Below are 27,683 nucleotides of genomic sequence, written 5' to 3'. Positions count from 1 at the left end.
AATTACTTGTTAATTTCGCAAAAGGTTCCCAAAATATATTATATAAAATAGCTGGTGACCGGTGCGCTTTTTTTATGTAAAAGGAGTCCTCCTTTCGTAAAGGAAACGAGCGTACGGTTCACCTGGTGTTAAGTGATCACCGCCGCCCATATTCTCTTGCAACACCATAGAAATGTGCGTCACTTCAGCTAAAAATAATAAACAAAATAAAATTTCAATATGAAATTTTGCAATCTTTTATTGTTATTTATGAAATTTGTAGAAGTTCAATCATTACAATAATTATTTTGCTTTTTCCTTTTCTTGTAATAAAATAATGTCACAGCAGAACTGTCAAACTGTGCGTCAAAAATAAAGTTGAAATTTATAAAATATGAAGGGTCACGAATCGAAAGAGAATAAAACTATCCTATCTCTCAAGTTGGATCGAACTGAAAGTTGATTAAAATCTATTCAGTAGTTTAGAACTTGATCGCGGGCAAACAACGCGGCACGAATGTTCAATATATAAAATGAATGATGTTGAAATGAGTCTTATAGGAGTTAAAAATTAATGAAACCAGTGTGTGGTAATATCAATAAATATCACTGTCGGTATTATTTATCAAGCAAAGTGTAAGAAATGTATGAGAATCAAATAGTTTGATTGTTGACGAATGACTGAGAGACCTGAGAATAGAAGAATCAAATCATGTTGTTTCTGCCAGTCATCTGTGAGGTGAACAGGAGGTTGGTGATAACTTAAGAGAGATAAAAATAAGCAATCGTAACTAAATATTGGAAACTGAATGGGGACAGTCATGGACAAAGCAAGACTATATGTATGGTAAATGCGAGTCTACATTCAACCATTCAAACCACAATCTTATAAAATTCGCCTGCCAATAGAGTCCACTTTAACTACCTACGTAATTCGGTTCGTGACCATTCCTACATTTTCCTTTCTGTCCGTACCTCACTACACCAATTCTATGGTTGTGACCTACCGATGATTAAGGCGTTTTAAGCACTTTTTGAAATACTTTAGCATTTACAAAAACAATAATATCAGTAATAGCAAAACAAAGACAATTGATATTGAGCTTATTTGAAAATAATTTGATTTAAAGTTATAAACCAAGGCGACAATATACGGGAACGTTTGTATGTAACAATGGCCACTAATATTTCCTCTAATGCGCTCAAATTCGAATATTTTTTTCACAATAGGATATGAAATTACTTATTCAACGTCAAAAAACTACCACCAATCGAATATTAATGCCTCAGACCTGAGAAGAACGGGCGCAAGGAACTCAGCGGGCTTCTTTTTTTTTATAAAATATCCTTACCATCATATTTATAATTTAAATAGCCTGGCGGCGGTCGCTTCATTCCCAATCTGTAGTATCGCTTTGGGATAGTATTCGTAAACATCTTTTTAACCACGCCATGGCCAGTAGAAAAACATATTCGCTTTGATTGGAATAGGAAGAAAACAGTAGGAACTTTATCTGTTTTTGTAAAGACTGTTCACATTACAATTGAACTGTATTTACAAACACTTTTACGAATACAGGACTATTTAGCGTCTCGTGTGACCTCGGCTTGCCGCGACATTTCCAATGCCGACGTCTCGCGCCTGTGCAAGCACAACACGAACGGCCTGGAGAAGTATTTGAGCCACGTGCTGCTCTCGAAGACCAGCGCCGACACCATGTGCCGTATCGTCGGTATGTGCAACAACGAGAAAGTGGACAGCTTCTTGTCGATGGTGAGTTAGGGGGCCGTTAATAATTATAATAATAGGATGTTACAGATTTTAATATGTTAGTAACTTAAAAACTATACCTCAAACTAATGTTATTCCCTATATTATAATCTTGGTCCCATCCGGGTAATTGCCTCCTCCATCTTCTTCCAAAACTCCCCTATTTTTTGCATTCTCCAGCCAGTTTTTACCTGCCACTGTGAATATGTCATCACTTTACCTAATTTTGGTCTACCTTGGTACCTGTTACTCTTGGACCACTCCAACTTGAGGCTTTTAAAGTATGTGTTTGGTCTGGGATCCTAGCCACATGTCCTGCCATTTCAAATTTAGAGCAGGGGAGAGATACGAGACCATTATAATCTTTAATAATTCAAATATTTCTATAGCATTGTGGTGACCTTTTAACTAGTGAATTTTGTCCTGTGCTTCCCCGGGACATAAAAAGGATAAGGAAGTCCCAGGCCCTAGGGGGTTGTAAGAGGCGACCGATGCCGGCTAGATCATGGGTACCACAACGGCGCCATTTCTGCCGTGAAGCAGTCATGTGTCAGCATTATTGTGTTTTGGTCTGAAGGGCGTCGTAGTGTAATTACAGGGCAAATGAGACTTAACATTTAGTATTAAGATGACGAGCGCAATTGTAGTGCCGCTCAGAATTTTTGGGTTTTTCAAGAATCCTGAGCGGCACTGCATTTCAATGGGTAGGGGGTATCATTTACCGTCAGCTAAACGTCCTGCTCGTCTCGTCCCTTATTGTCATAAAAAAATCAATATCTGTTGCGACAGTAAAATATGGAAATGGTTGCCTAAGCCGTAATAGGTAAGGATATTTTCTTTATAATGAGAACGGTGATGAGTTGACTTAACAATACTAAATCTCTTTGTCCTATTTCAGAAGAAGAAGAATACACCCGCGACTCATATTGAAAAGAAACGTGAGTACATTATCTTAATACCTATATATACATATTATATTATAATGAAAGTGGTCTTTGTTTGACGCTCTTTCACGCCTAAACCACTGATCGTATCGACATGAAACTACCACCATTCTATGCGAAATTTATCCTAGATGGTTTATGGCTACTTATTTTTTTTATTGTTTAATTTATTTCCTTTTATAATTCCACCAGCGTAGCGGATGGGAACGGCTAGTCTTAATATATATAAATCCAGTGTCCTGATGTTTGTGCCCAGTGACTCCTAAACTAATTTTAATGGGGATTACTTCATGGAGTGCAGCTTACTCCAACTTAAGAGATAGAATAGTTTTTATTTCGATTTGGGACCCATAATTATTTTTATTTGCAATATCCGTTTTTTATGGACATACTTTCTATGAGAAAATTTATGGACGCACGGTTTAACAGTTCTGCTGTGAAACAATTTCATTATGACAACATTTACGAAATAATTCTTATGTTATGAAATATTAATTTGAATATTGACAAATTCCTATAAAGCAGTATTTTTCTTTTTATACAGAACAATGTGTGTCGGGTCAGCTAGTAATATAATATAATGTGTCACCTTGTTTGTCCACGATGTACTGCTACTTCTACTGAACAGATTTTAATCAAATTTTGTAAACTGTGTGCAATTTGAACAACTAGGACGAGAGACAGTATTGTTTTTATTTATATTCGAGACCGTCAATAAATTTTAATTTAAAATGTTAAATAATTATGTAGGTATGAATAATTTTATTACATAAAATTTTGACGTACATTTTGACACTTCTGCTGCGACATTATTTCATTACAAGAACAGGGAAAAACTAAATAATCATTTTAATGATTGAACTTCAACAAATTTCGTAATTACAAAAGAAATTGATGATATTTTTTTTACATATAATCATTTGTTTAGGTGAAGCGAAGGCACCAGTCACCAGCTAGTATTTTATAATTCACCTTCTCGTATTGTGCCTTCAAAAAAAAGTTATTTTAAAATCTATTTATAACGTGTATAAAAAATATATTTTTTATTTGGACATTGATTATATTGCCGCAGTCTGTCAAATTCTTCTGGTTCTGTTCTTTATTTAATAGTATCAACGAAATTACTTGGAATCGTCAGGCGTGAGGCTAAATTTACTACGGTTTCACAAAAAAGAAGCCACAAGAAGCTCTAACCTTTTTTTTTGGATAACATGTAATCAGAGACTTAATAAAAAATATTAACAATAATAAATGATTCAATTTGCAACGAAATCTATTTCACTGCGAAGCAGCCCATCATTAATGAAGTCTTAAACTATAATAGGCCTTATAACCAAATTATCTTTACTTCAGCTCTAACCTGTTTAAAAATGGCAGCTAAATACTTTAAATAGGTCTCTGCGTTTAATTCTTCTAAAAATCGATATAATTAGCATTTAATTCGATATTTTTTTTATTATTTGTTTATATTTTCATGATAGGTGTAGTGTAAAGCACTGTATAAGTCGCGGGGGTGCGATTCTATTACTCGCAGATATCTATTTGTAAGCACGAGGCGAAGTCGACCCTCGCTAGGAATTTCCTACTTTCACCTTGTAGTTTGACACAATTTCAGACATCGTATGGATGCAAGTGTTAGAAAGATACGACTTTGGCATTCTATAATTTGATGAGGCATCATTGATGTACAAAAAACAACTTGACTCACAATCATGCTCAAAAATTGTGTGAAGCAAAACTCTGTCTTCTCGTCTATCAGACAGATTTTTCAGTTTAGTTGTATTTCTACCGCGCTTAAAATACAACGCCACGCAATGACAAAGTGTTCAGTGAACAACTGTCCAAATAACATCATATTCAAACTTAAAAAGGATTGAGTGTCGTATTTCATCTAAGTGCCTCTTTTTCATTAACAAAATCATATAATTAACTTGACGTCTTTAATCATTTGGCTTAATAATTACATTTCAATTGCTAAAACAAATTACATCGCTGACGAAAATTTTCGCACCATAATAAATTAGCTTCTTATGAGCATATACAAGTCTTTGAAAATTACTGCCAACATTGAATTAATGTTTTAATGTGTATAAGTTAATGTAAACGTATATACAATGCCGCTCGGACACTTTTGGCGACCTTTTAGTAGGAGATTGTGAGTTTTGTTGTTTATGTAGGTATACTTACTCCAATGTAAGGGATGCACTACAATTAGTAGTGAGAGCGCTATACGAAAGGTTTGATCTGAATATCGCGTTAGGGTATACCTGTCCCTATGCGTGTCTTAGTTTGTATTTAATATTCCGTGACGTAGTAGGCATGTATGATTCATAATTTGTTTAATATTATTAAGTATATTTGATGGCTGTGTGACGCTATAATGATGTAAATATTTATGCAAGTGTTTCAATGATCATAATGTTATCCTATTGTTTCCGCCAAATGATGAGATATTGTTGTATAAAATATTATACTCCTCGTTCCTTTAGCTTATACGATGTGATAATGCTATTTCAGTCTTCCTTTCATGAAGCTATACAGTTTGTACGAGTTGTAAACCGTACATAATGTTTTTGTAAGCATTTTCATTGTCTTTTGTCGCGATTCATAAACGCGTGCGTTTTTGATAAAGAATAGTGTAGACTACCTGACATCAGCCTACACCTCTTAAATATCCCACGGGTATGATGCCATGGAGGGGAAGTACCTTCAATATTGTACATTATTGCATATTACTGAGAGAAGACTTTATTTTGATTTAAAAAAAATTTACACTGCATTTATAGATTTTAAATAATTGCCTGATTGAACCGGGAATCGAACATGATAATATCACGAAAATTTATTGAAGTAGGCGTTACTTTGCGGAAATCCACAATTATCCAAATCTTTTGAGTTTTCTTGTCTCGTGCCAGATTATGGCGAGTCAACATGTCCTGTAGATGCCTCGTGTAGAGGCGTAACACGTGTCGAATTGTTTGAAATTGGCGCAATTAACACTAAAAAAAATCCAAAACATTCGGATAAAAATATTCTACATCAAATGTTAAAATTCATGGTTTTCCTTTTTCTGATGTCTTATTGATGATCTTATGATCTTATTTATTAAAAAATAAGCGTTATGATTCGATCAGTATGATAAAGCTACTTCGTATTTTATTTCTCGTGTAGCGGGTTGGATTCCCGGTTTCATCAGGCAATTATAGTCGTTTTCCAATACTTGTGATCCCGAAAAGTTACAAGAGCACTTTGTTGATCTTCCTATCTGTCGATAGAAGACAGTCTCCTAAGCTCTATTTTGTCTACAGCACAGCATATATTTGAACAACGTACTGTCCTACATATTTTTAAATGTTGCAGCAAACTCTGAGCATTGCTTTACATTTCTTAAGATATTTGTGGCTCCGTGTAACGGCCTGTTCTCAGGCACTCGCTAAACATTTCTTGTTCGTTGAGAGCGCGCAAACTCAGCGCCATGACAGTACTTATAATATACATTCTAAATTGTTTGTAACAAGAGCTAAACTCCCTTGGAAATAATCTATCTAGCACCCGACCCGCAAACTCAAAGCAAAACGTTTCCACCCAAATAATGTGTAACTCTCAGATCCAAAGGATTAAACGTAATACTGTTATCTAGTGTGCAATATACATATTTGTGTTCATTTGATACAGTACATAATGTATATTAATATTTATTTAATACTTCCAAATGATACAGGTGAAACTTAAAAACCGATTTATTACGCACCTTACATACAAATGAAGTAAGATTTGGATCTACCGTCTACAGTTCGCACTCGTTTTTAAAACTGTAATTGAGAAACGTATACCGAGTACCGACCGTGGAGTGCAACCGCGGACCGAAAGACCTCTTAGCAGCCTAGCGAAACTCTAAGAACAAAGCGATTCACTCGATTGTATGAAACGTGCAATCATTGATACTTTTCAGAAGTCATCTATAGATGACGGCTATAATCTTGTAAAAAACGGAAATAACTGAAAACTACCTACTACTTTTTAAGCAACTGTTCACTTTCAAACTCAGCAGTATTATACTACGTGGCCAATCGTCATCCTGTAATTACTATTATTTCAAACTACTACAAGATTTATACTATACTAAATTTTTATTTAGGCAGTCACGCCGTCAATAATGTATGTGTATTTACATCCTCTATGCCTAGTTAGTTGTAATGGTAGTGCAAATTGCGCGCCGACAGCCATGGCCCGTGACTGATATATAATTATTATAATACTAGCTGACCCGACAGACGTTGTTCTGTTCATAATAAAAAAAAACTTGCGGAAGGAAAATCCGTTCTTAGCTGACCTCTACTCGGTTAAAAGAATATTTCTACCAAATTTCAAGTCAAGCTCTAAAGGTTGCAGAGATATCGTGATGAGTGACTATATAAGTGGAATTCTCTTATATGTATGTAGATTATCAATGTAAATGATGTATAAGTGATATATAATGTAACATACCACTCTTCAAAAATATATGTAGTTATAAAATGCTTAAGTTTTAAGTGCATGTTGTGTGTTTATCTCCAGGGCTGACACAAAATATATAAATATTATTAGCGCGACGTTAGAGACTGCTAGCGCCATCTATCTTACACACGTTCTTAGGTTGGTCATTGTCGGATGATTTTGCGTGTGAACTTAATCGAGGCCTAACCTTGCTTCTTCTTGCATTTTAAGTTAAACCAATGTTTAACCTGGTGATAATATGATATTTTATAGTCAACGATAAGATGCTAGGTATTAAATATTTGTTCATTCGAATTGTTGGGAATCGTTGGGAATTCGTGGGCTATTATCAAAATACATACCCAATAAAGTAGATACATTTGCACAGGTTCTCTTTATATGGTGCGTACTGCATTCAATAAAAGTAACTAAACTAGTCATGTAGATTGTCAGTCACTCGTTGACTTTAGTTTATCTTTAGTCGAACCTGATTTGAGACCAAACTTCTTATCTAGCTCACTTACTGGTTATGTTTATCATACGCATGTTATATTAATTACGTCATTGTTATAAAGAGGTGGCCCTTACGCTCCTTTCCCCGTCTATAAAAAACGAGTAAATTTTATCATTCAAATGAAATTAAAGAAGGATTTATATTTCAGCAAGTCTTGTTGGCGCTTCCAAATGTACTTGGGGACCTTCGTACTGGTGCAGTAACTTCAGGTAACATATTATTACTTTAAGTACATACTTGACTTACTGGAGATCAGACACCTAGCCTCTTAGATAATTTATACGTCTAGATAAACTTGGACAGCTGTGAAAATGTCGAAAAAGATTGATTGACGTTGACTATTTATCTCTATTTTAGGCAATACACGCACACTAACATAAAGTGACATACAAATCACTAGTGTAAGACGTAGTTTGTCACGCACACTAAAGTAATAAATCTGTCCTGTTTTCATCGTTTGTTTAGCAGCAAGAGGTTCTATCTAGACGTATGAATTATATAAGTATAGTAATTATATATATATGATTATGATTATGAGTCAAGATGCAGGAGACATCATATATTACCACTCCACGAGAGACGCAAAATAGCTGATATTTTATTCTTAAAAAAAATAGCACAATGTCACATTGACGCTCCCCATCTTCTCTCGAATATAAATTTAAATATTCCCAGAATCTCTGCAAGACATCCTAAATATTTACATATACCCCACTGTGCGTCAAATTACAAACAAAACTCATTCTTCTCAAGAGCATCTCACTGCATAAATAATCTTAAAGGCTGTCCTGATTTTGACCTGTTTAATTCATCCACAAATTCTATCAGATCAAAAATCACTAAAAACTGGTTTAATGTGTTTCCCTAACTGTTACTATAAACATAATTGAACGTAGTGTTTAAATTCTCTTTGAACATAATAAATGCAATACCTATGTAATTATTAACATATTATATATAATACTTGTATAAGAAAAAAAAAGATGTACCTATGTATAGAAACAATATGCGAAAATTATTAAATGGTGTAAAATGTTCACACTATTATTAAGTAATTAAGTTATTGTAACACTGTAAGTTTTCCAAATAAAATAAAATAAATAAATAAATAAATAAATAAATAAATAGCCTGTTGACCACAGCTTGTAAATAATAGTTAAAAATCTAACAAATAAATACAAAGTTACATCTATCTCGCAAAACAAAATGTTGTACACAGCTTGTATGGCAACACTAAGTCGGACGTCAGATTTTATTATAATAGCTATCTCGGTCTAATTTGAAATATTAAACTCGTTATAACTTTTTCGTTATCTGATTGATTGAATTACCTTTCTCATCATTTTAGTTGGTTTTAAAACCAAAATGAAAAGCCTTGCTAAAATAATATTTAAGTATGTGTTAGCAAGCAGTTAGATTATTTGTACCTTAATTATACAAATTAAATAAATGTATGTACCATGCGGGCCTCAAATCCCCGACCTCTCACGTTCCGCGTGAGCGCTCTTCCACTGAGCTAACTGAAAGATTTATTTTACTTTATTTAATCTTAGTATATATAAATTATGTGACACGTTGTTTGTCCGCGATGGACTCCTAAACGAATTAACGGATTTCAAAGGGGATTACTTCACGGAGTGCAGTTTGGTCCAACTTGAGAGATAGGATAGTTTTTATTTAGATTTGGGACCCATAATTATTTTAATTTTAAATATTTGTTTTGTATGGACATATTTTCTATGAGAGAATTTGGTGACGCACGGTTTGACAGTTCCGCTTTGAAACAATTGCATTATAAGAACAGGGATCATTTTTACGAAATAATTCTTGATGTTTTGAAATATTATTGACAATTTCCTATAAAACAATTTTTTTTTTATCTACAGAACAACGTCTGTCGAGGCAGCTAGTTAATATTATATATAATATAATATGTCGTATCGATCAAATTTATATTATTTAGCCTGAGGGCGTTCGCTCCATTCCCAGTCTGTGGTATCATTAAGAATAGTTATTTGTTCAACAAGTGAGCAAAGTTATTTTTTGCTGCGAGTGCCGACTTTAAATCACGATTTGGCGAAGTACTCTAGAATTAAATTCTAATATAGACTACTGAGGTAGTGAGTGATTAAAAGGCACGAGACAAAAAAAAATTTGCTCTCGTGTGAAACATACAACTTTTCACCTCGACAAGCGAGAAAAGTGTTATAGGTCACTTTAATACTGAAGATAATAATAGTCAATGACGCACTTTGATACAGTTATACTTATTGAATTAGGCGTTACTTTGCGGAAATCCATAATTATACAAATGATTTAAGTTTTCTTTAGTGTTAATTCCGCCAATATTTGTTTTTAAAACAATTCGACACGTGTTTCGCCTCTACACGAGGCATCCTCAGGGCGTGTTGTCTCGCCAAAATCTGGCACGAGACTACCCGGGACCCCTAGTTCAGTAGTCAGTTTATCAGTGGGAGGCTCCTTTGTCCAGCATGCCATCTAGATTATGGGTACCCAATGTCGCCTTTTCTGCCGTGAAGCAGTAGGGTGTAGGGCGCCTTAGCTAGTGAAATTACTTGGCAAATGAGACGTTTAAGGGCCGTTTGGGCCGCTCAGAATTTTTGGGTTTTTCAAGAATTCGAGCGGCACTGCATTGTAATGGGCAAGGCGTATCAATTACCATCAACTGATCGTCCTGCTCGTCTCGGCCCTTATTATCATAACAAAGTCCGGGTGACGATTGAAGAATCACTAGGTACCTAAACACATTGTCTATTCAGTTTCTTTATGATTAGCTGTAACCGCATATCACTATGTCATTAGTAGTACCAGTAAACATTGAGTCACCTGGTTCGGAATAAGCCGTAAAATGGCGTGATATTACAATTACATAAACACATTGAGTCACGGTCTTCGGTCGCCGCTCACTGCTCGATATCGTTTGCAATAATATTTATTGAGGTCGGTGTTAGCAACTTCCTTCAATTGTGCGATTTGTTTCTGATGCGACTGTTGCCGGTGGTCACACGATCATTGCGAGTATTTGTCAGCTTTAATTGGATGAGGATCACGACCCGCGACATTCTCACCACCTCCTCACAAAACATTACCATAACATTGAAAAATCTCGGGATATTCAGAAAATAGTAGTGTTTTATAATATTAGTCACTTAAAACTATAGACTAAGAATTTATTTATTTATTCTATGTATAGGATGTCAGATCGCCCGTAATTTATTTTTACTTTTTTGTTATATTCTAATCCATTTCCAATGGGTTTCATTCTAATATTTTTTTTTCGGTTTCTTAAGCTATCGATCCTGGTCTCTAGTAGCTCTATTCTCGTAACAAATCGAGAATAGGATCTAAGTGATCTTAAGTCAAAAAGATACATTTCGTATTATTGTAACACAAATGGACGGTGCAGTTACGAATATAGTTCCGTTTCGATCTTATGATGTGTGTTGTTGTAAGAAGACCGAACGTCACTTGTTGGGAGATGGTCGAGTTGACAACTTAAAACATATAATATAGTAGAAATATTATATATTTGGTATAACCATATTGGTTCAAATGTCGTTATCGCGCGTCTCCGATCCAGTCCGATCTACAGGGAAGTGGGAATATATTGAGACAAGTTGTTGGAGAAAAAAACATGAAATAAATTAAATACACGATTTTGTTTTTTATTAATCTGTGGGTAGAAACTCTTTTGTTTAACTCTTAAACCAGAAATACACTTCTGTAAGAAAAAGCCGTCAAAAGGTCAACATAAAACAATTATTTTATATCTTTCAATAATTACAAATAACTTTAGAAACATTTAAAAACAATAGTGAAGCTTTTTAATGAAACATCAAATAATTTAAAAAGGTCTGGTTATATAAAGTGATAACAACGCGTACCAACCTGATAACACTTAATTAAGCTAATTACTTAAACACAAACTACTTAAAAAACATTGGTAATGCTTAATGAAATCGTTAGCTGTTTTTAAACATTCAACTGTTTTACACATTTTTTATGTTAATCGACACGATCTAGGTGATATATTAAACGGCATTATCTATCGATTACAGTAAAATGAATGATTATTGTGATATTCGTAAAGCAACACAAAACCGATAAAGCAGTATCAATTTCAAATTTAAATAGTTTTACTTGTAAATAATAAAGGGTATGAAATGACTTATAATGAAATTGTTGATGAATGTGGTGGGCTCTATTTTAGTTTGTTGCAATAATCCTAGAGTTCAAATAAGTGAAATTTTCGTATAAAAAAATAGTTTATAGAGTCTATTTTAATAATATATAAGTTTTATTAATTAACACGCAAATATTTAACATAATAAAAAAAACTACGTTTAAATTTAAGTATCATACATTTTGATTTTCTATTCTTTTGACTAATTGAATATAATAATTATATTTTATAAAGCTATAAATGTAGTCACTTGTGTGGTGTTTTTAACGACTTGGGGCCCTAAAAAATAGCATGTAGAAGACATTGCAAAAGCGACTACGCTCCTTTGATATCTCTGGTGTTAGAAGAGAATGTGGACAGCGGTGATCACTTAACACCAGGTGACCCGTATGCTCGTTTGTTGCATTCTTCCACTAAAATGACGACAAGTGTGGGATATATATTTTTTTTAACCGACTTCAAAAAAGTTTTTTAACAAAAAAACAACCGACTTCAAAAACACTATTTGGAAACAATAGATAAAATAAATATTTTCAGAAACTTCATTCATTATGCGTTATATTGCGGAAATCCATAATTATCCCATTTTTAAGTTTGTTTGAGTGTAAATTCCGCTAAGTTTTATCTTTTATCAATCCTCCACGTGTTTCACTTCTCCACGAGGAATCCTCAGGAGATGATTTGAGTTGATGTTTTTCAGGATGTTTCTATAACACAATATCTGTCTGTCGCAGCACTGGCCGCGAATGCAACGCAACTCCCCACTGCGTCCAGCGTGTTTGGTCCAAGATGGAGCTGCCACGGGATGAGGACAGCATCTGCAAGATCTGCAAGGACATGGTGACACAGGCGCGGGATCAGCTACAGAGTAATGAGACACAGGTAACAACATAATAAATAATTAAAACTGGTATTATTACTACAGATATTAATAATATCAAACATAATTTACTGTCTCAGCTTTAAAAATAACATAATGTGAATATTAATGTTATAATATAGCTATACATAGGCTGCACTAAAAGTATCGGGAATGGAATATTTCCATTGTTCCTGTCATATTAAAATCTTTTTAATTGAAAACTCCTGGGTTTTAAAATCGAATACCATTTATTTATTTAAAAAAAGATTCTCGGTCTTCTCACAAGGTCTTGTCAAACTTGTTTAGTCGTTGAGAAAATCGAATTGACTCGAGAAAATTCTAGAGCGATGATTTATTATGACTTTCGAAGTGGTTTAACACAAAAACAGTGTGTTGACCGGATGATTTCTGCATTTGGTGATGAAGCCCCATCCAAAACCACAATTTATCGCTGGTTTGCTGAATGTCAACGTGGACGTGTCAAGCTCAGTGATGATCCCCGTCAAGGTCGTCCAAAAACTGCAGTCACCAAAGATAACGTTGATGCTGTACGTAAGCTGATTGAGGAAGACCGACATGTTACATACCGCGAAATTCAGGCAACTTTAGACATTGGCATGAGTCAAATACAAATAATCTTGCATGAACAATTAGGTTTAAAAAGTTGTTTTCCCGATGGATACCGCATTTGCTCTGCGAAGAGCAAAAAGCGGCTCGCGTTACTTGGTGCGTCAGAACTCTCGAAAGATTCCACGCAGGATTCTCAAATGCTGTATACAACATCGTACCAGGTGACGAATCCTGGATATACGCGTACGAACCCGAAACAAAAACCAGTCACGAGTTTGAAAATGAGTTAAAGCCAACTAAAATTGTTCGTTCACGGAGTGTTGCAAAAAAAATGGTGGCCACGTTTGTCTCCAAAACCGGCCATGTTGCGACTATTCCTCTTGAGGGACCAAGAACGGTTAATGCAGAATGGTATGCTAGCATTTGTTTGCCACAGGTCGTTTCTGAACTCCGTAAAGAGAACTGCAACCGCCGCATCATCCTCCATCACGACAATGCGAGTTCTCACACCGCGCACAGAACAAAAGAGTTTTTTAGAGCAAGAAAACATAGAATTATTAGACCATCCGCCGTACAGCCCCGACCTAAGCCCTCATGATTTCTATACTTTCCCTAAAATAAATAATAAATTGCGTGGTCAGAGATTTTCATCACCTGAAGAAGCTGTGGACGCCTACAAAACGGCCATTTTGGAGATCCCAACTTCCGAATGGAATGGTTGCTTCAATGATTGGTTTCATCGTATGGAAAAATGTGTCAAATTTCGCGGAGAATGCTTCGAAAAGCAATAAATACATTTTTAAATAGTAATGTTGTGTCACTTCCTTGATTCCCGAAATTTTCAGTGCCGCCCTCGTATATCACCAATTCACCACTTCAGTAACGTTGAATGAAATGAGAACTGCTCTGTTGTTATACCTACTGTTGCTGTATTTCAGTACAATCTTCAAACATTTAACGCAGCTTCTATTATATTATCATACTTTATTGCAGCCGTATTTCGGTCTATATCTATTGGAATCGTGAGAGAGATTATTTATTATTACATTAGAGATGAGATTCAATCTTCTCACGACACGCCACAAGTTACGATATCATCCCCACAATCTGTATTTTTGGCGCTCCTCCACAGTGCGGTTTTCAAGTCACCTTCTTCCACGTAAATACAAAGCTGTGAAATGAATTTCCTTGTGCGATGTTTCCGGGACGATACGACATGAATACCTTCAAAAAAAGCGCGTACACCTTCCTTAAATGCTGGCAACGCTCCTGTTATTCCTCTGGTGTTGCAAGTGAATGTGGAAGGCGGTGATCACTTAACAGCAGGTGACCCTTACGCTCGTATGTCATACACTTCCATAAATAAGATGATTTAATTGTATAATTGTTCGTTAGCGTAGAGCTTTACATTAGTACTAGTTGTATTGTAGTCAATTACTGTGAGGACTTTATTGTCCTTAACGGTAAATTTCCGTATGAATAATAAAAATATAAAATAGTGATCACTTAACATGAGGTGGCCCGGCCCGTACGCTCATGTTCCCCACACTTTCATAAAAAAAATATATTACAGTGTAATGTTTTACTGACCTATGTTTAAAAACTTTTCTTTTCTTATAAATAAAATAAATATAATATATTATTTATTTAAATAATATAAAAAAAAAACTATTTAAAGAGTTACCTTTGATAAAATCTTTGTTTGATGGCTATAAATCTGAGTACATAGTTTATAGAATATAAACTTAATAATTGTTGCTATCATTAAATGAAACATATTTATTATATGCATGTTTACATTACTGTGACCGGCGCGGACGGGTCAAAGTCATTCCGAGTCGTTGACCGATAACCCACAACAAACAGACAAAACAAGACTGCTTGACTGTTCTCGAATGTTAGCATATTATTATATATATTCAATAAATACCATCTGTAATTTGATGCAGGCCATTAACATTAAATATTTGCGGGTATTTTTCCATAAAAAGGTTATCCATTATATCAGATACCAGTGGGAGGCTCCTTTGCAGGATGACGGCTAGATTTTGGGTACCATAACGGCGCCTTTTTTCTGCCGTGAAGCAGTAATGTGTAAGCATTATCGTGTTTCGGTCTGAAGGGGCGTCGCAGCTAGTGAAATTACTGGGCAAATGAGACATCTTATGTCTCAATGAGACGAGCGCAATTAGTAGTGCCACTCAGAACTATTGGGTTTTTCAAGAATCCTGTGCTGCACTACATTGTAATGGGCAGGGCGTATCAATTACTATCAGCCGGACGTTCTGCTCGTCTCGTCCATTACTGCCATAAAAGGACTATTTTCTCCTTGGCTTTTAGCCCTGGATCAAAATTATTTTCATATAAGTTTAACATCATCTTAATATGTTTCTCTGTGTTTTTATTTTTTTTATTTTCTTTTTATTGTAAGTGCTAGCGTACTTCACAAATGATTAAAACTTTAATCATATGACAAGCCACAGACGCAGGACTAGTATAGACATACAACAACAATAACACAAATAATTAAAAAGAGTCCCACAACATAATATGTCCATTACCTTTCAGTCTACAACATTTTGTTAGGATTAGGTTTAATTTTGTTTGATGAAACTGTCGCCAACGCGGTTGTTTTAGTCGGAGCTGCAGCTGTCCTCATCGCACTAATGAACGCTTATTATAATGGGCCAATGACGATATTAATACGATATTTGTATTACGAAAAATGTTAAGAAACAACAATATGTTGACTGAAATATATTGTTGATAATGTTAGTACACACTACACAGGCTCATTAGTGAATTTTATATAAATATACTTTACTATTGCTCTTGATATAAACTTGATAGTCTTACTACTACGGTTCACTCGACTTAGTTACCAAAAGTACAAAATATACATGTAATAAAGAATTTGTTTAAAAAACGGATGTGTAATACAAGCCTAAACAAACACAAGTTACTAAATGATAGCACTCCTTGGGAATGGAGCCATGACACCAAGGCAACCCGGACCCTGAATGTTATGTGACAGTTACTCTCAGGACTCAGCCACAATGATTTTGAAAAGGTTTCGATGTTCAATGATAGGTAATTAGATTCCTGTTTTGAATCGAAAAAGTGTGTGAAGTCAAATTGAAAATGATGCCTCGTGCATTGACGTACTATAAACAACTAGACTCGAAGACTTAAAAAGGTCGTCAATTAATTTTGTAGCGGCGTTGTATATATGTATACAAATAACATTTAAACATTCATTCAAATTAACACCTTATTTCTTGGCAGCAATGTCCAAAGTCTATTGTATACTCTCATTGAAAGTAGTAACATTACGTCACGCGCTAGTCGGACGCGAACACGAGCAAAAACATATTGTTTTAATAATTGAAATGTTATTATTTAGCAAAATGATTGAAAACGTCAAGTAATTTTGTTAATTTAAAGGAGCACTTACCTGAAATACGACACCATCCTTTTTAGTTTGGATATGCTGTTATTAGAACAATTTTTCACTAAAAACTTTGTCATTGTGTGACGTTGTATTTAAACGTTAAGTTTTGAGTAGGCTTCGCGCTATATTTTGTTTGAAGAATGAACAATATCGTAATAAAGAATTTATTAAACACAACCATTAAGTAGCGGTCACTCCATTCCTAATCTGTGGTATCATTATAATACATACAGTAAGTAATCTTTCCCACACAAATGTTTTTAAAAATTCTTTTGAAGTTCATAGTATATTTGTTTTGAACATTTTCTGTAATGAAGTTATATAATTAAACTTTATCAGGAAGAGCTGAAGGAAGTGTTCGAGGGAGAATGCAAGTTGATACCGATCAAGTTGGTGACGCGCGAGTGTATCAAGTTAGCGGACGAGTTTGTTCCGGAGCTGGTGGAGACGTTGTCTTCCGAGATGAACCCTGATCAAGTGTGCAGTGTGGCCGGCCTGTGTAACAATGCCAGGATCGACAGACTCTTGGAGGACTACGTGAGTTGAAAATTATTGTTATCTATAATAACCTTCTGTACATTAGACAAGTCACGTCATATAAAAACAAAGCCGAAATATGGAACGTGTCACAAATTACCTACACAATAATAACCGTTGACTGCTATATCCATACATTGCCTTTGTTTAAAATATTCTTTGTCAATTACCAGCAATGTAAAACATTATTTATTCAGTTTAGACTTGATTCGGACAGTGATAGTTGACACACGACTAAAGAGATAATTGTGCTTCAATTGTCTTTAAGTAATGTGAATCTGCGAATCTCTTTATAATTTATATTGTGTATAAAATATCATCGTTTATAACAATTTCGTGTCACGTTGTTGGTCTGCTAACTAACTAATAATATATTTACAAGATTTTAATTATATTTTGCTCACTGTGTGCAGTTTGATCTAACTTGAGAGATACGATACAAACTATTTCGATTCGAGACCATAATTTTTCTTTTATTTCAATTGCGAGAATATCCAAAAACAAAATTATAATTATTGTAATAATTAACCTTCTACAAATTTCATAATCAACAAAATAAACTTTAAATTTTGATATGTAAACATTATTTGGTTAATGTGAAGCGAAGTGCACCTATCACCAGTTAGTCGGGCTATAATATAATATAGTTTAATAGTTTCTTATGAGTTATACATGGTAGTGGCTGAGTCATTAATGCATAATATTAGATGCCGTCATGTTTGAAGGACTATGTCATTTCCAAAAATTCCTTAAAACTTCATTGGTCTCAAAAATGGCTTGAAATAATATAACGGTACATCTCTATATAACTTACAGCGAACACCAGAGTATAATATTAAGCATAATATCCAGTTATTTTAAGATATACTTAATTAGTATTAATTCCGCTAAATTTCCTTCCCTTCAGGAGCTGTTGATCCGCCAAATGCTTAATGTGTGGAAAAATTCAATTCGATCTTTCCAAAAAAATTGGGCGTTTGTAAATTAGTTTCAAATAATTGTATATAATATTTTTAAATTAGATATAAAGAACGTTAACAAAACAATTGATAATGGATATATTATTTTAGAAATAATAATAGTCTTTTATCTTACATACTTGTGAAAAAGAATTCTGCTTGCGTGAAAGATTTTGAAATAATAAATTTTACATTTAAACAACATATGTACTGTTGAATGAATACTTGGCATCTTCGTCATTGTTTTGTTTTGCTCCTGAGGATGACACCCCACAGCGGCCGACCAATCGCTAACTCGTGGCGCCCCATATAACTATTGACTTACAGGCGGAAAGTAGGAATCTAAAACCGCGCGGCCATGGCCGTAATAGTTTATCGTTGCCGGATGAATGATGATGTTGACCGAGTCCTTATAGTTTACGGCAGGATTTAATAAATAAAAACTAACATACTACTTGAATAACAAAGTTTAAAAAAAACTTAATACTTATTGTTGGTACATGAACACTTGTACATTTGGTGCTCACCGAAACAAGCAATAAAAACCTAGTTGGTATCAGATAAGGACCAACTAAAGTGGCTACAAATTTCTACATTTTTATAGTTTTAAACTGGAAGATTTTGAAGGGCCACAAGAAGAAATACCACAAGGCAGGAAGCATACTACTTTTGCCAATAAAAATGTCACTAAAACTTAATGTTCCAGAAATTGTTTCGATTGTACTGTATATGTAGAATAGATGATATAAGTAGAAGTATATTTTGCTTGTATCGCAATAGAATAGCTTACCAGTATAGTGGTTTAATGAATGAATACATAATGTGTTTGTTAAACAGAGCGCCACAATGCGACTCCACGAGAGCTGTTCCAACTGTCACAAGACCATCGGAATCTTGAGGAAACGGTTCGAAGAGACCAGCTACGAGGACTTCCTTGTCAGCTTACTGCAGGTTAGTTTTGAGTCGCATATCGCGCCAGTTTATTTTGTTAGTTTTAAATATTTTACTTATTTCATGTTGCGACTTGTCATTGAGATTGTATCTTGTAGTATTATGGAAATCACAACGGCGCCTTTTTCTGCCGTCAAGAAGAATGTATAAACATTATTGTGTTTCGCTCTGAAGAGCGCTGTAGCTAGTAAAATTACTGGGTAAAATGTTTGGGTTTAATCCTGAGCGGCACTGCATTGTAGACGTAGAGCAGGTTAATTATGCGATACGGCTTCATTGGAAGATAGATAACATATTACACGAACTAGGAGCAATAGAAGTTATAAACCATAATCAACTCTTGTGGTTGATGGACAAAATAATGAATGGTAAGAAAAACCAAACACACAATATTTAAATATGTTCAACTTTAGACTTGAATTGGCTGAAACATTACTTAACCTTGGATTTATACCTTATTATGGGAAACCTCCACGAACGACGGCGCCTAAAGATACACGTCAATATAAAATTCACCATTGGCAGAAGTTCGGTGAACGAACAAGGTGTAAGTACCCTAATTGTAAGAGATATACTTACACTTACGTGTGAAATGTCGTGTTAGCCTCTGCTATAATTGAATAAGAAAACAATTGCTTCTTCGAATTACACGATCAATAATAATAGACTTTTTTATTGTTACATTTTAATAGCCATGTGTAATATATATAAAGTTTTTTCATGGTTTGCTTAATTTTGTTAGTAAGTATTTGAGATTTTTTAAAATATCTTTCAGGTTTTTTCTTCTTTTTTTAAATATTTTTCTTTTTTAAAAATAAAAAATTGCGCTTTAAAGTGTTAAGGTGAAGCATGTTCTATGCTTAAGGGCCCTTGAATCGTATCAGTTGTGATTTATTAAATTTAATAACTAATTGACTAGATCTGTCGCAACGTCGGCTCCCTCTCGGATTCCTGTTCGATGCTGGTCTTCAAGTACTACGAGAATATCGTCGAAGCACTGAAGAAAGACTTCACTCCCGGCGACGTGTGCCATATCAACGGCCAGTGCTCGCTGCTGCAACACAGTCACGACCTCTACGTCTATCCCGAAGATCAGCAGGCAGAGCTGAAGGCTACCGAGTGAGAATATCGAACGCTTTATCAAAATCTGTAATTCCTCGCAGGACTATAACAATATTTAGTAATGTTGGTCACAAAACGACAGCTATGCATGACAGAGTTAATAATTTTTCTATTTACCACCACTTTGGATAGGTTGAGTTTATTGAAAAGAAGTGGCAAGATAGCCATTGTCGCTGTACTACACATTTTTGCCGTTCCTCTCTCAGACTGAATGATATTATATTGATGTCCTTATATACAACGTGTATTTGTATGTGTATACAACGTTATTATTTACATCCCTTCTTATTTATATCCCTACCAGTTCTAATATTTCTTTCATTGTCTTCCATCTTTTTGTTTTCTGTCATGTCGCCTGTTTTTTTTTAGAAGGTCGCTCTCATATCGTAAGAATGAGCCAATGCGGGGTTTAACTAGCTTTTATTATAAGACGTAATGAAAGACCCATATGATGGGCATATACGTTAGTAAGTCTGTTGTGTTAGCCTGGTTATATATGATAGTATCTCTCAGTGACGTGCCGTGCGAGTTCTGCGAACAAGTCGTGAACCACATGCGAGACACTCTGGTCGCCAACACGTCGGAAGTCGAGTTCCACAAGGTCCTAACAGGTAATTCTTATAAATTATAAAAAATACTTCTCCAACTAATAATCGCCTAGTAGAAGGTATGAGAACTTTTACCACCATTACAGACATCAGACAGACCATCTTATTTATTGATTGTACACCGCTAGTTTTTAAGTACCAACAAATGCTATGTAGAATAGTTAAGAAATCAAATATATGATGGTCAGCTGTAAGTTTTTATTAGAGAATAAGAGGATAGAATAGGCTATTCTTCGATTTTTTTGTAAATATATTCTTAAATGATAGTAGAGATTCGATAGCCAACTGGTATTTTTATTTCCTCAAAATAATTCCACTTTATGTTAAGAAAAATTGTTTTAATTTTAACGATAAATAGTCGCTCCATAAAGGGAGCCGCCATGATCGAGACGTCTTAATAACTTAAACAATGATACCTCAAGCGGTGGACGTCTTCCCGCTGATATGATGATGAGAGACATGTTTGTGGTATTATTCTCAGGTCTCTGCAAGCACACAGGAAACTTCAAATCCGAATGTCTACAGCTAGTAGAACAGTATCACTCGACGGTGTACTACTACCTGGTGTCCGAGCTGAAGGCGGACAAGATCTGCCGGCTCATTGGTATCTGCGGAGACCGCGTGGTTGTGCCGGTGGCGCCATTGCTGCCCCGGGAGCTGGCCGTGAAGGCCGTCACTCTGCCGAACAAGCTGATCGGGCAAGATGAAGCCAATAGTTATATCAAACCCGAGGTGAGGAAGATTTATATACCAGTGGGAGGCTCCTTTGCACAGGATGTTGGCTACATTATTAGTACTACAACGGCACCTATTTCTGCCGTGAAGCAGTAATGTGCAAGCATTATTGTGTTTAGGTCTGATGGGCGCCGTAGCTAGTGTAATTACTTGGCAAATGAGAATTAACATCTCATGTCTCAAGGTGACGCGTGCGAAAATCCTGATCGGCACTGCATTGTAATGGGCAGGGCGTATCAATTACCATCAGCTGAACGACCTGCTCGTCTTGTCCCTTATTTTCATAAAAAAAGATATTATGTTAGCAAACTTCAATATCTGTCACTGGCCCGAACAACACTATGGCAGAAGTAATAGTTATTATATAATATCTACAATCGATAACAATAATTAGAAGTAGAACAAAATAAATTGTCGTAATTTGTTCTATACGAAATACTACTGTCTACGTTTGTTCATAAAGTTAAAACATTTTTTTTATTGCGTAACCAACTAGCTATACAATACTATGACTACTTATAATTTGAAAATATCCAATATTTAATACTTATATATATCTTACTTAGGTATACACAGCGTATATGATAATAACAACATAAGTAATCATTATTGAGTATTTTACTCATATCAAAAATTTGATTTTATTCAAAATCATTTTTGAAACTCGGTTAGTAAAAAATACAATTATGAAAATCTAATTAAATTGATCAAAAAAACAATAAACTTATAAGGATTTTTAAATGTCTTATAAAACAGAGATAGCCATATTGAAATGTGACGTCACACCTCAGTTTTGTCATAGTGCCATTGCCATACAATTTTTTATTTGCGAGATAGGGATAGAACCAGAGACACCAGGTGAACATAAATATGGTAGTGGTGATAGTAATGTCTTTCATAGCGATTGAATCATGTGTCATTCTAGCGACATGTACCAGGATTTCATATTATGCAGTTTAAGAGGTTCATATTTCATTTCTGACATGTGTACTTTGTACGCACGCAATTTTTATATTTTAGTTATTTAATAAAATAATCAAATTAATTGTGTCATTAACTCAAATGTGCATAAATTTACTTGGTAAATATTGTATTGACGGATCGCACTCCCTTATTCGACCTTTACACGAGGGTGATATTCAATAATTAATTCAAATATTAAATCTTAGATCATTTGTACGCCTAGATAGAGCCTCTTGCAGCTAGAGTAGCTAGCTAGTGGTAAGCTACGTCTTGCACTCGCGATTTGTATTTCATTTTGTGTTAGTGTGCGTGCATTGCTCAAAATTGAGGTTATCTGTCAACCTCAATTTTTGTCGATGTTTCCACAGCAGTCACAGTGCATCTAGACGTATAAATGATGTAAGTATTTAAGTTAATACTTGTCTGTATGGTCAGCAGGTGACACCCGCTCCGCTCCCCATCGAGAGAATGTTCGTGCGGCTGCCAGCGACCACTCAGAACGAGGCCGTGTGCTCGTTCTGCCAGTACTTCCTGCACTACATTCAGGTGGAGCTGAGCGACGATCACACCGAGGTGAGTTCTCTTTAAATCTTTTCCAGCACTGTTTGCTTCAAAAATCTCAGCATCCTACAAAAAGCGACATCTCAAGTCAATTTCCTAATATGTTATTATTGGGGTTGAGCGGGTTATCAACTTTAAGATAGATCCTGTAGATGGAGCCCCAACCTGACAATTGAACAGGATATACCAAAATGTACGATCCTTGCGTCACTCGAACGGTTGGCTCGTTGGTAAGAGCGCTCGAACGGAGTCTGAGAGGCGCGGGCTCGAGTCCCGCATCGTTCATAAATTATGGTTACAAATTTCATTTGTATAATTATTCCCAGAAATAGGGTCTAGTGTTAAACAAATTGTTTATAATTATGTATTTAGTTTTTCCCTGTTTTTGTAATGGAATAATTTCACTGCAGAACTGTCAAACTGTGCGTCAAAAATGTATCATAAATAATTAAAATACAGAAATAAAATTTGAAATTAACAAAATTTGAAGGGTAATGGATAAAAATAAAAATATATTAATTAATTTATGGTACTGGTTATTAATGTGCAAATAAACAAAACTTGGAAGCTTACGAGGAAACTAAAAATAAGATCATAACCAGTCAAATAAGTATGGAGAGAAGCATTCTGAAAATCAAGAAGATATAAAAAATCTGACATACTACCATAACACAGAAAACCAAAGCCATCGACGGACTCAGTTACTTACAGAAACTAAAATGGAGATGGGCTGGCCATCTAGCCAGACTAACTGACAATCGCTGGACCATAAAGACAGCATCATGGCTAGGACCACAGCTATAGAAAATCAGGTACACCAATCGCGCGCTGGGCTGACGACATTTTAAAAACAGCGGGTATCAACTGGATACGAACTGCAAAAGATAAAGAACACTGGTCAACTCCGAAGGAGGCCTTCACCTTTCGTTGAGAGGGGTTCTCGCAACCATATTTTTCTTCTTACTTAAATCTTTACTAAAATTCTAACTAAAATTTATTAATTGTTAGATAATGCAGAAATGAAAGGCTTCTTTATTTTTTTTTATTTTACACGTTATTAAATTGTTATACAACTCGTAACCTAAACACAAATAATGAAAACCAATGTAATAATCGAAGCGGTAGTTGTATCTAGTATATATGAAATGACATCAAAAAGAATTCTAAAGGAATCAATCAATTATGCCTTTTAGAAAGAAAGAAAAAAGTTTATTCATGACGATATAGTACAATAAAACATAAAACAAAATTGAGAAATATTATTTTCTATTCGCCACAAAGTGGTCCCCCAACTCAGCATATTTGCTGGTTTGAAAACCAACGCTGGTCTTCCGTTGGGCCATTTGGTGACGTCGCCTTAAAGATAATTATATAGTAACTAATGCGTAGACTGAGTTAACAAGATAATGTATTAGCTTGTCAATTTCTGAAGTTACTAACGTTCTTACTGACAAGTTGACAACTCTGTCAAATGTCAGTCTGAGTTCGAAACATTAAAGTATTAAGTAATAATATGTGATCACAGATCAGTTTACAATTTACATTATTTATTCATTATTGTTTGTTTTTGAGTGAAAAAAAAATATACATAAAAATATTAACTATTTTTTTTTTTTCATGGAATAGGAGGACAAACGAGCGTACGGGTCACCTGGTGTTAAGTGATCACCGCCGCCCGCATTCTCTTGCAACACCAGAGGAATCACAAGAGCGTTGCCGGCCTTTAAGGAAGGTGTACGCGCTTTTTTTGAAGGTACCCATGTCGTATCGTCCTGGAAACACCGCACAAGGAAGCTCATTCCATTGGAGGTGTCCAACATATCATTGATATGCAGAAGAAACAGCGTGGGAGATAGCACACAGCCTTGGGGCACTCCAGCATTCACGGGCTTCGGGTTCGAGCAATATCCGTCGACAATGACCTGTATGCTGTGCCCAGTGAGGAAGCTGGAGGTCCACTTGCACAAGCTCTCGGCAAGCCCAAATGATGGAAGTTTTGAGAGGAGCGTTGTGCCATACACGATCAAAGGCTTTCGCTATATCCAGGCTAACTGCCAGGCTTTCCCTCTTGCTTTCAATAGCAGCAGCCCATCTATGTGTTAGGTAAACCAGAAGATCTCCTGCCGACCGACCATGGCGAAAGCCGTACTGTCAGTCGTTGATCAACTGGTGACCTTCTAGATATACCAAGAGCTGGCGGTTGATTATGCTCTCCATGATTTTGGAGAGCAGGGAGGTAATAGCAATAGGCCTGTAGTTTGCCGGATCCGAACTGTCTCCTTTTTTTGGATCGGATGGACAAGGGCTGACTTCCATGAGTCAGGGACTACGCCTTTGGAATAAGAGTGACGGAATAAACGCGTTAGCACCGGCGTCAACTCAGGGGCACACGTTCTAAGCACGATTGGAGAAATGCCATCCGGTCTGCTCGACTTCCTAACGTCCAACGAAAACAAAAAATTAAAAAATCTGGAGGCACGGTTGTCTTTCCTCTTAAGAACTATGCAGTTTGGATCCTTTGTGCCCAGCGCCGCAACCTAAATTCGATACGCCTTTTTTTTGCAGTCAGATGCTGCTTTAACTGACGCATCGAACCACAGCTGTGATCTGCCACCGATCGGTACTACAGACCTTGGTATAAAAATATCCATGCCCTGTAGTATCACATCGGCTACTGCGACCTGGACCTGTAGACACACGCATAGATGCGGACGCGGTCCTCTAAATCTACGCGGAGCCAGAGAGTGGACAGGTCCCTACCCTCAAAATTGGCGAGATGGTGACAGCAGATATCCTCCCTAACGTACACACATACCCCGGCATGAGGCATAAAATTGTGCTCAATTTTGTACCCGGGGTACGTTAAATATGACGTATCGCTAGGTCGAGATATCTGCGTCTCCGTAAGGAAACACAAGGCCGGCTGCGCGTCTCAAGGTGGTGGTGGACGGTGTTTAAATTGGAGTGAATTCCCCTGATATTGCAAAAGTCCACGTTGAGCGTGGAGCGGGGTGCCGTGGTGTTACTGCCTCGTTTGTCCTCGGTCATGCGCGGTTCTGTGACCTCCCCAGAATACGAAGGGCAGCCCGAGCGAGAGTGCTCGGGGAGGGAGCCGGTACCCTCCTGGGGTAATTTCTTTTTCAAGACAGCTCTTTTATGCCTTTAATGACTGACAAATTTTTAAAATTGCTTTTTTTGTAGGTGGAATGCTAGCAAGGATGCAGACTTAGATCATTTATACGTCTAGATAGACTATGACAACTGTAAACGTCAAAAAAAATTATGTTGACAGTTAACCTCTATTTCTAGCAATGCACACACACTACCACAACATGAAATGCAAATCACGAGTGTAAGACCTAGTTTGTCACGCACACTAAAATCATAAACGTATCCTGTTCTCATCGGATGCCTACCAAAAAGAGACTCTATCTAGACCTATATATGATATAAGAATGGAGATAAGTGTGCACTGTGTTAACAGGACGCGATAAAAAAGGCGGTCCAGAGCGCGTGCGACGTGCTACCGGAGTCAGTGGAGGGCGAGTGCCGCCAGTTCGTGTCGGAGTACGGCGACTCAGTGATCGCTCTCCTGGTGCAGCAGATAGACCCCGCCAGTGTGAGTACACACACACACACACACCAGGAGCTACCGGAGTCAGTGCAGGGCGAGTGCCGCCAGTTCGTGTCGGAGTACGGCGACTCAGTGATCGCTCTCCTCGTGCAGCAGATAGACCCCGCCAGTGTGAGTACACACACACACACACACCAGGAGCTACCGGAGTCAGTGCAGGGCGAGTGCCGCCAGTTCGTGTCGGAGTACGGCGACTCAGTGATCGCTCTCCTCGTGCAGCAGATAGACCCCGCCAGTGTGAGTACACACACACACACACACACCAGGAGCTACCGGAGTCAGTGGAGGGCGAGTGCCGCCAGTTCGTGTCGGAGTACGGCGACTCAGTGATCGCTCTCCTCGTGCAGCAGATAGACCCCGCCAGTGTGAGTACACACACACACACACACCAGGAGCTACCGGAGTCAGTGGAGGGCGAGTGCCGCCAGTTCGTGTCGGAGTACGGCGACTCAGTGATCGCTCTCCTCGTGCAGCAGATAGACCCCGCCAGTGTGAGTACACACACACACACACACCAGGAGCTACCGGAGTCAGTGGAGGGCGAGTGCCGCCAGTTCGTGTCGGAGTACGGCGACTCAGTGATCGCTCTCCTGGTGCAGCAGATAGACCCCGCCAGTGTGAGTACACACACACACACACACCAGGAGCTACCGGAGTCAGTGGAGGGCGAGTGCCGCCAGTTCGTGTCGGAGTACGGCGACTCAGTGATCGCTCTCCTCGTGCAGCAGATAGACCCCGCCAGTGTGAGTACACACACACACACACACACCAGGAGCTACCGGAGTCAGTGGAGGGCGAGTGCCGCCAGTTCGTGTCGGAGTACGGCGACTCAGTGATCGCTC

At 36.7% G+C, this 27,683-nt stretch overlaps 1 protein-coding gene across 3 annotated transcripts in view; it reads left to right on the top strand.

The window, feature by feature from the left end:
- Window positions 1–27,683, top strand: part of LOC126965511 (prosaposin) — a 59,909-nt gene that overhangs the window by 2,936 nt on the left and 29,290 nt on the right. The window contains exons 4-14 of one of the 3 annotated variants that reach the window (XM_050809153.1): window positions 1,559–1,753; window positions 2,649–2,688; window positions 7,833–7,893; window positions 12,623–12,770; window positions 17,111–17,308; window positions 19,105–19,218; window positions 20,138–20,337; window positions 20,854–20,951; window positions 21,430–21,680; window positions 23,082–23,219; window positions 26,692–26,826. In XM_050809153.1, the coding sequence (XP_050665110.1) occupies window positions 1,559–1,753; window positions 2,649–2,688; window positions 7,833–7,893; window positions 12,623–12,770; window positions 17,111–17,308; window positions 19,105–19,218; window positions 20,138–20,337; window positions 20,854–20,951; window positions 21,430–21,680; window positions 23,082–23,219; window positions 26,692–26,826 (1,578 nt within the window). Of the gene's footprint in view, window positions 1–1,558; window positions 1,754–2,648; window positions 2,689–7,832; window positions 7,894–12,622; window positions 12,771–17,110; window positions 17,309–19,104; window positions 19,219–20,137; window positions 20,338–20,853; window positions 20,952–21,429; window positions 21,681–23,081; window positions 23,220–26,691; window positions 26,827–27,357; window positions 27,459–27,683 lie in introns of those variants that run through there. The other 2 variants (XM_050809154.1, XM_050809155.1) reach the window with 2 other exon arrangements.

Source organism: Leptidea sinapis, chromosome 7 (genome assembly GCF_905404315.1).
Source record: "Leptidea sinapis chromosome 7, ilLepSina1.1, whole genome shotgun sequence".
NCBI lineage: Eukaryota > Metazoa > Arthropoda > Insecta > Lepidoptera > Pieridae > Leptidea > Leptidea sinapis.
This window is presented reverse-complemented; position numbering and strand designations above follow the sequence as displayed.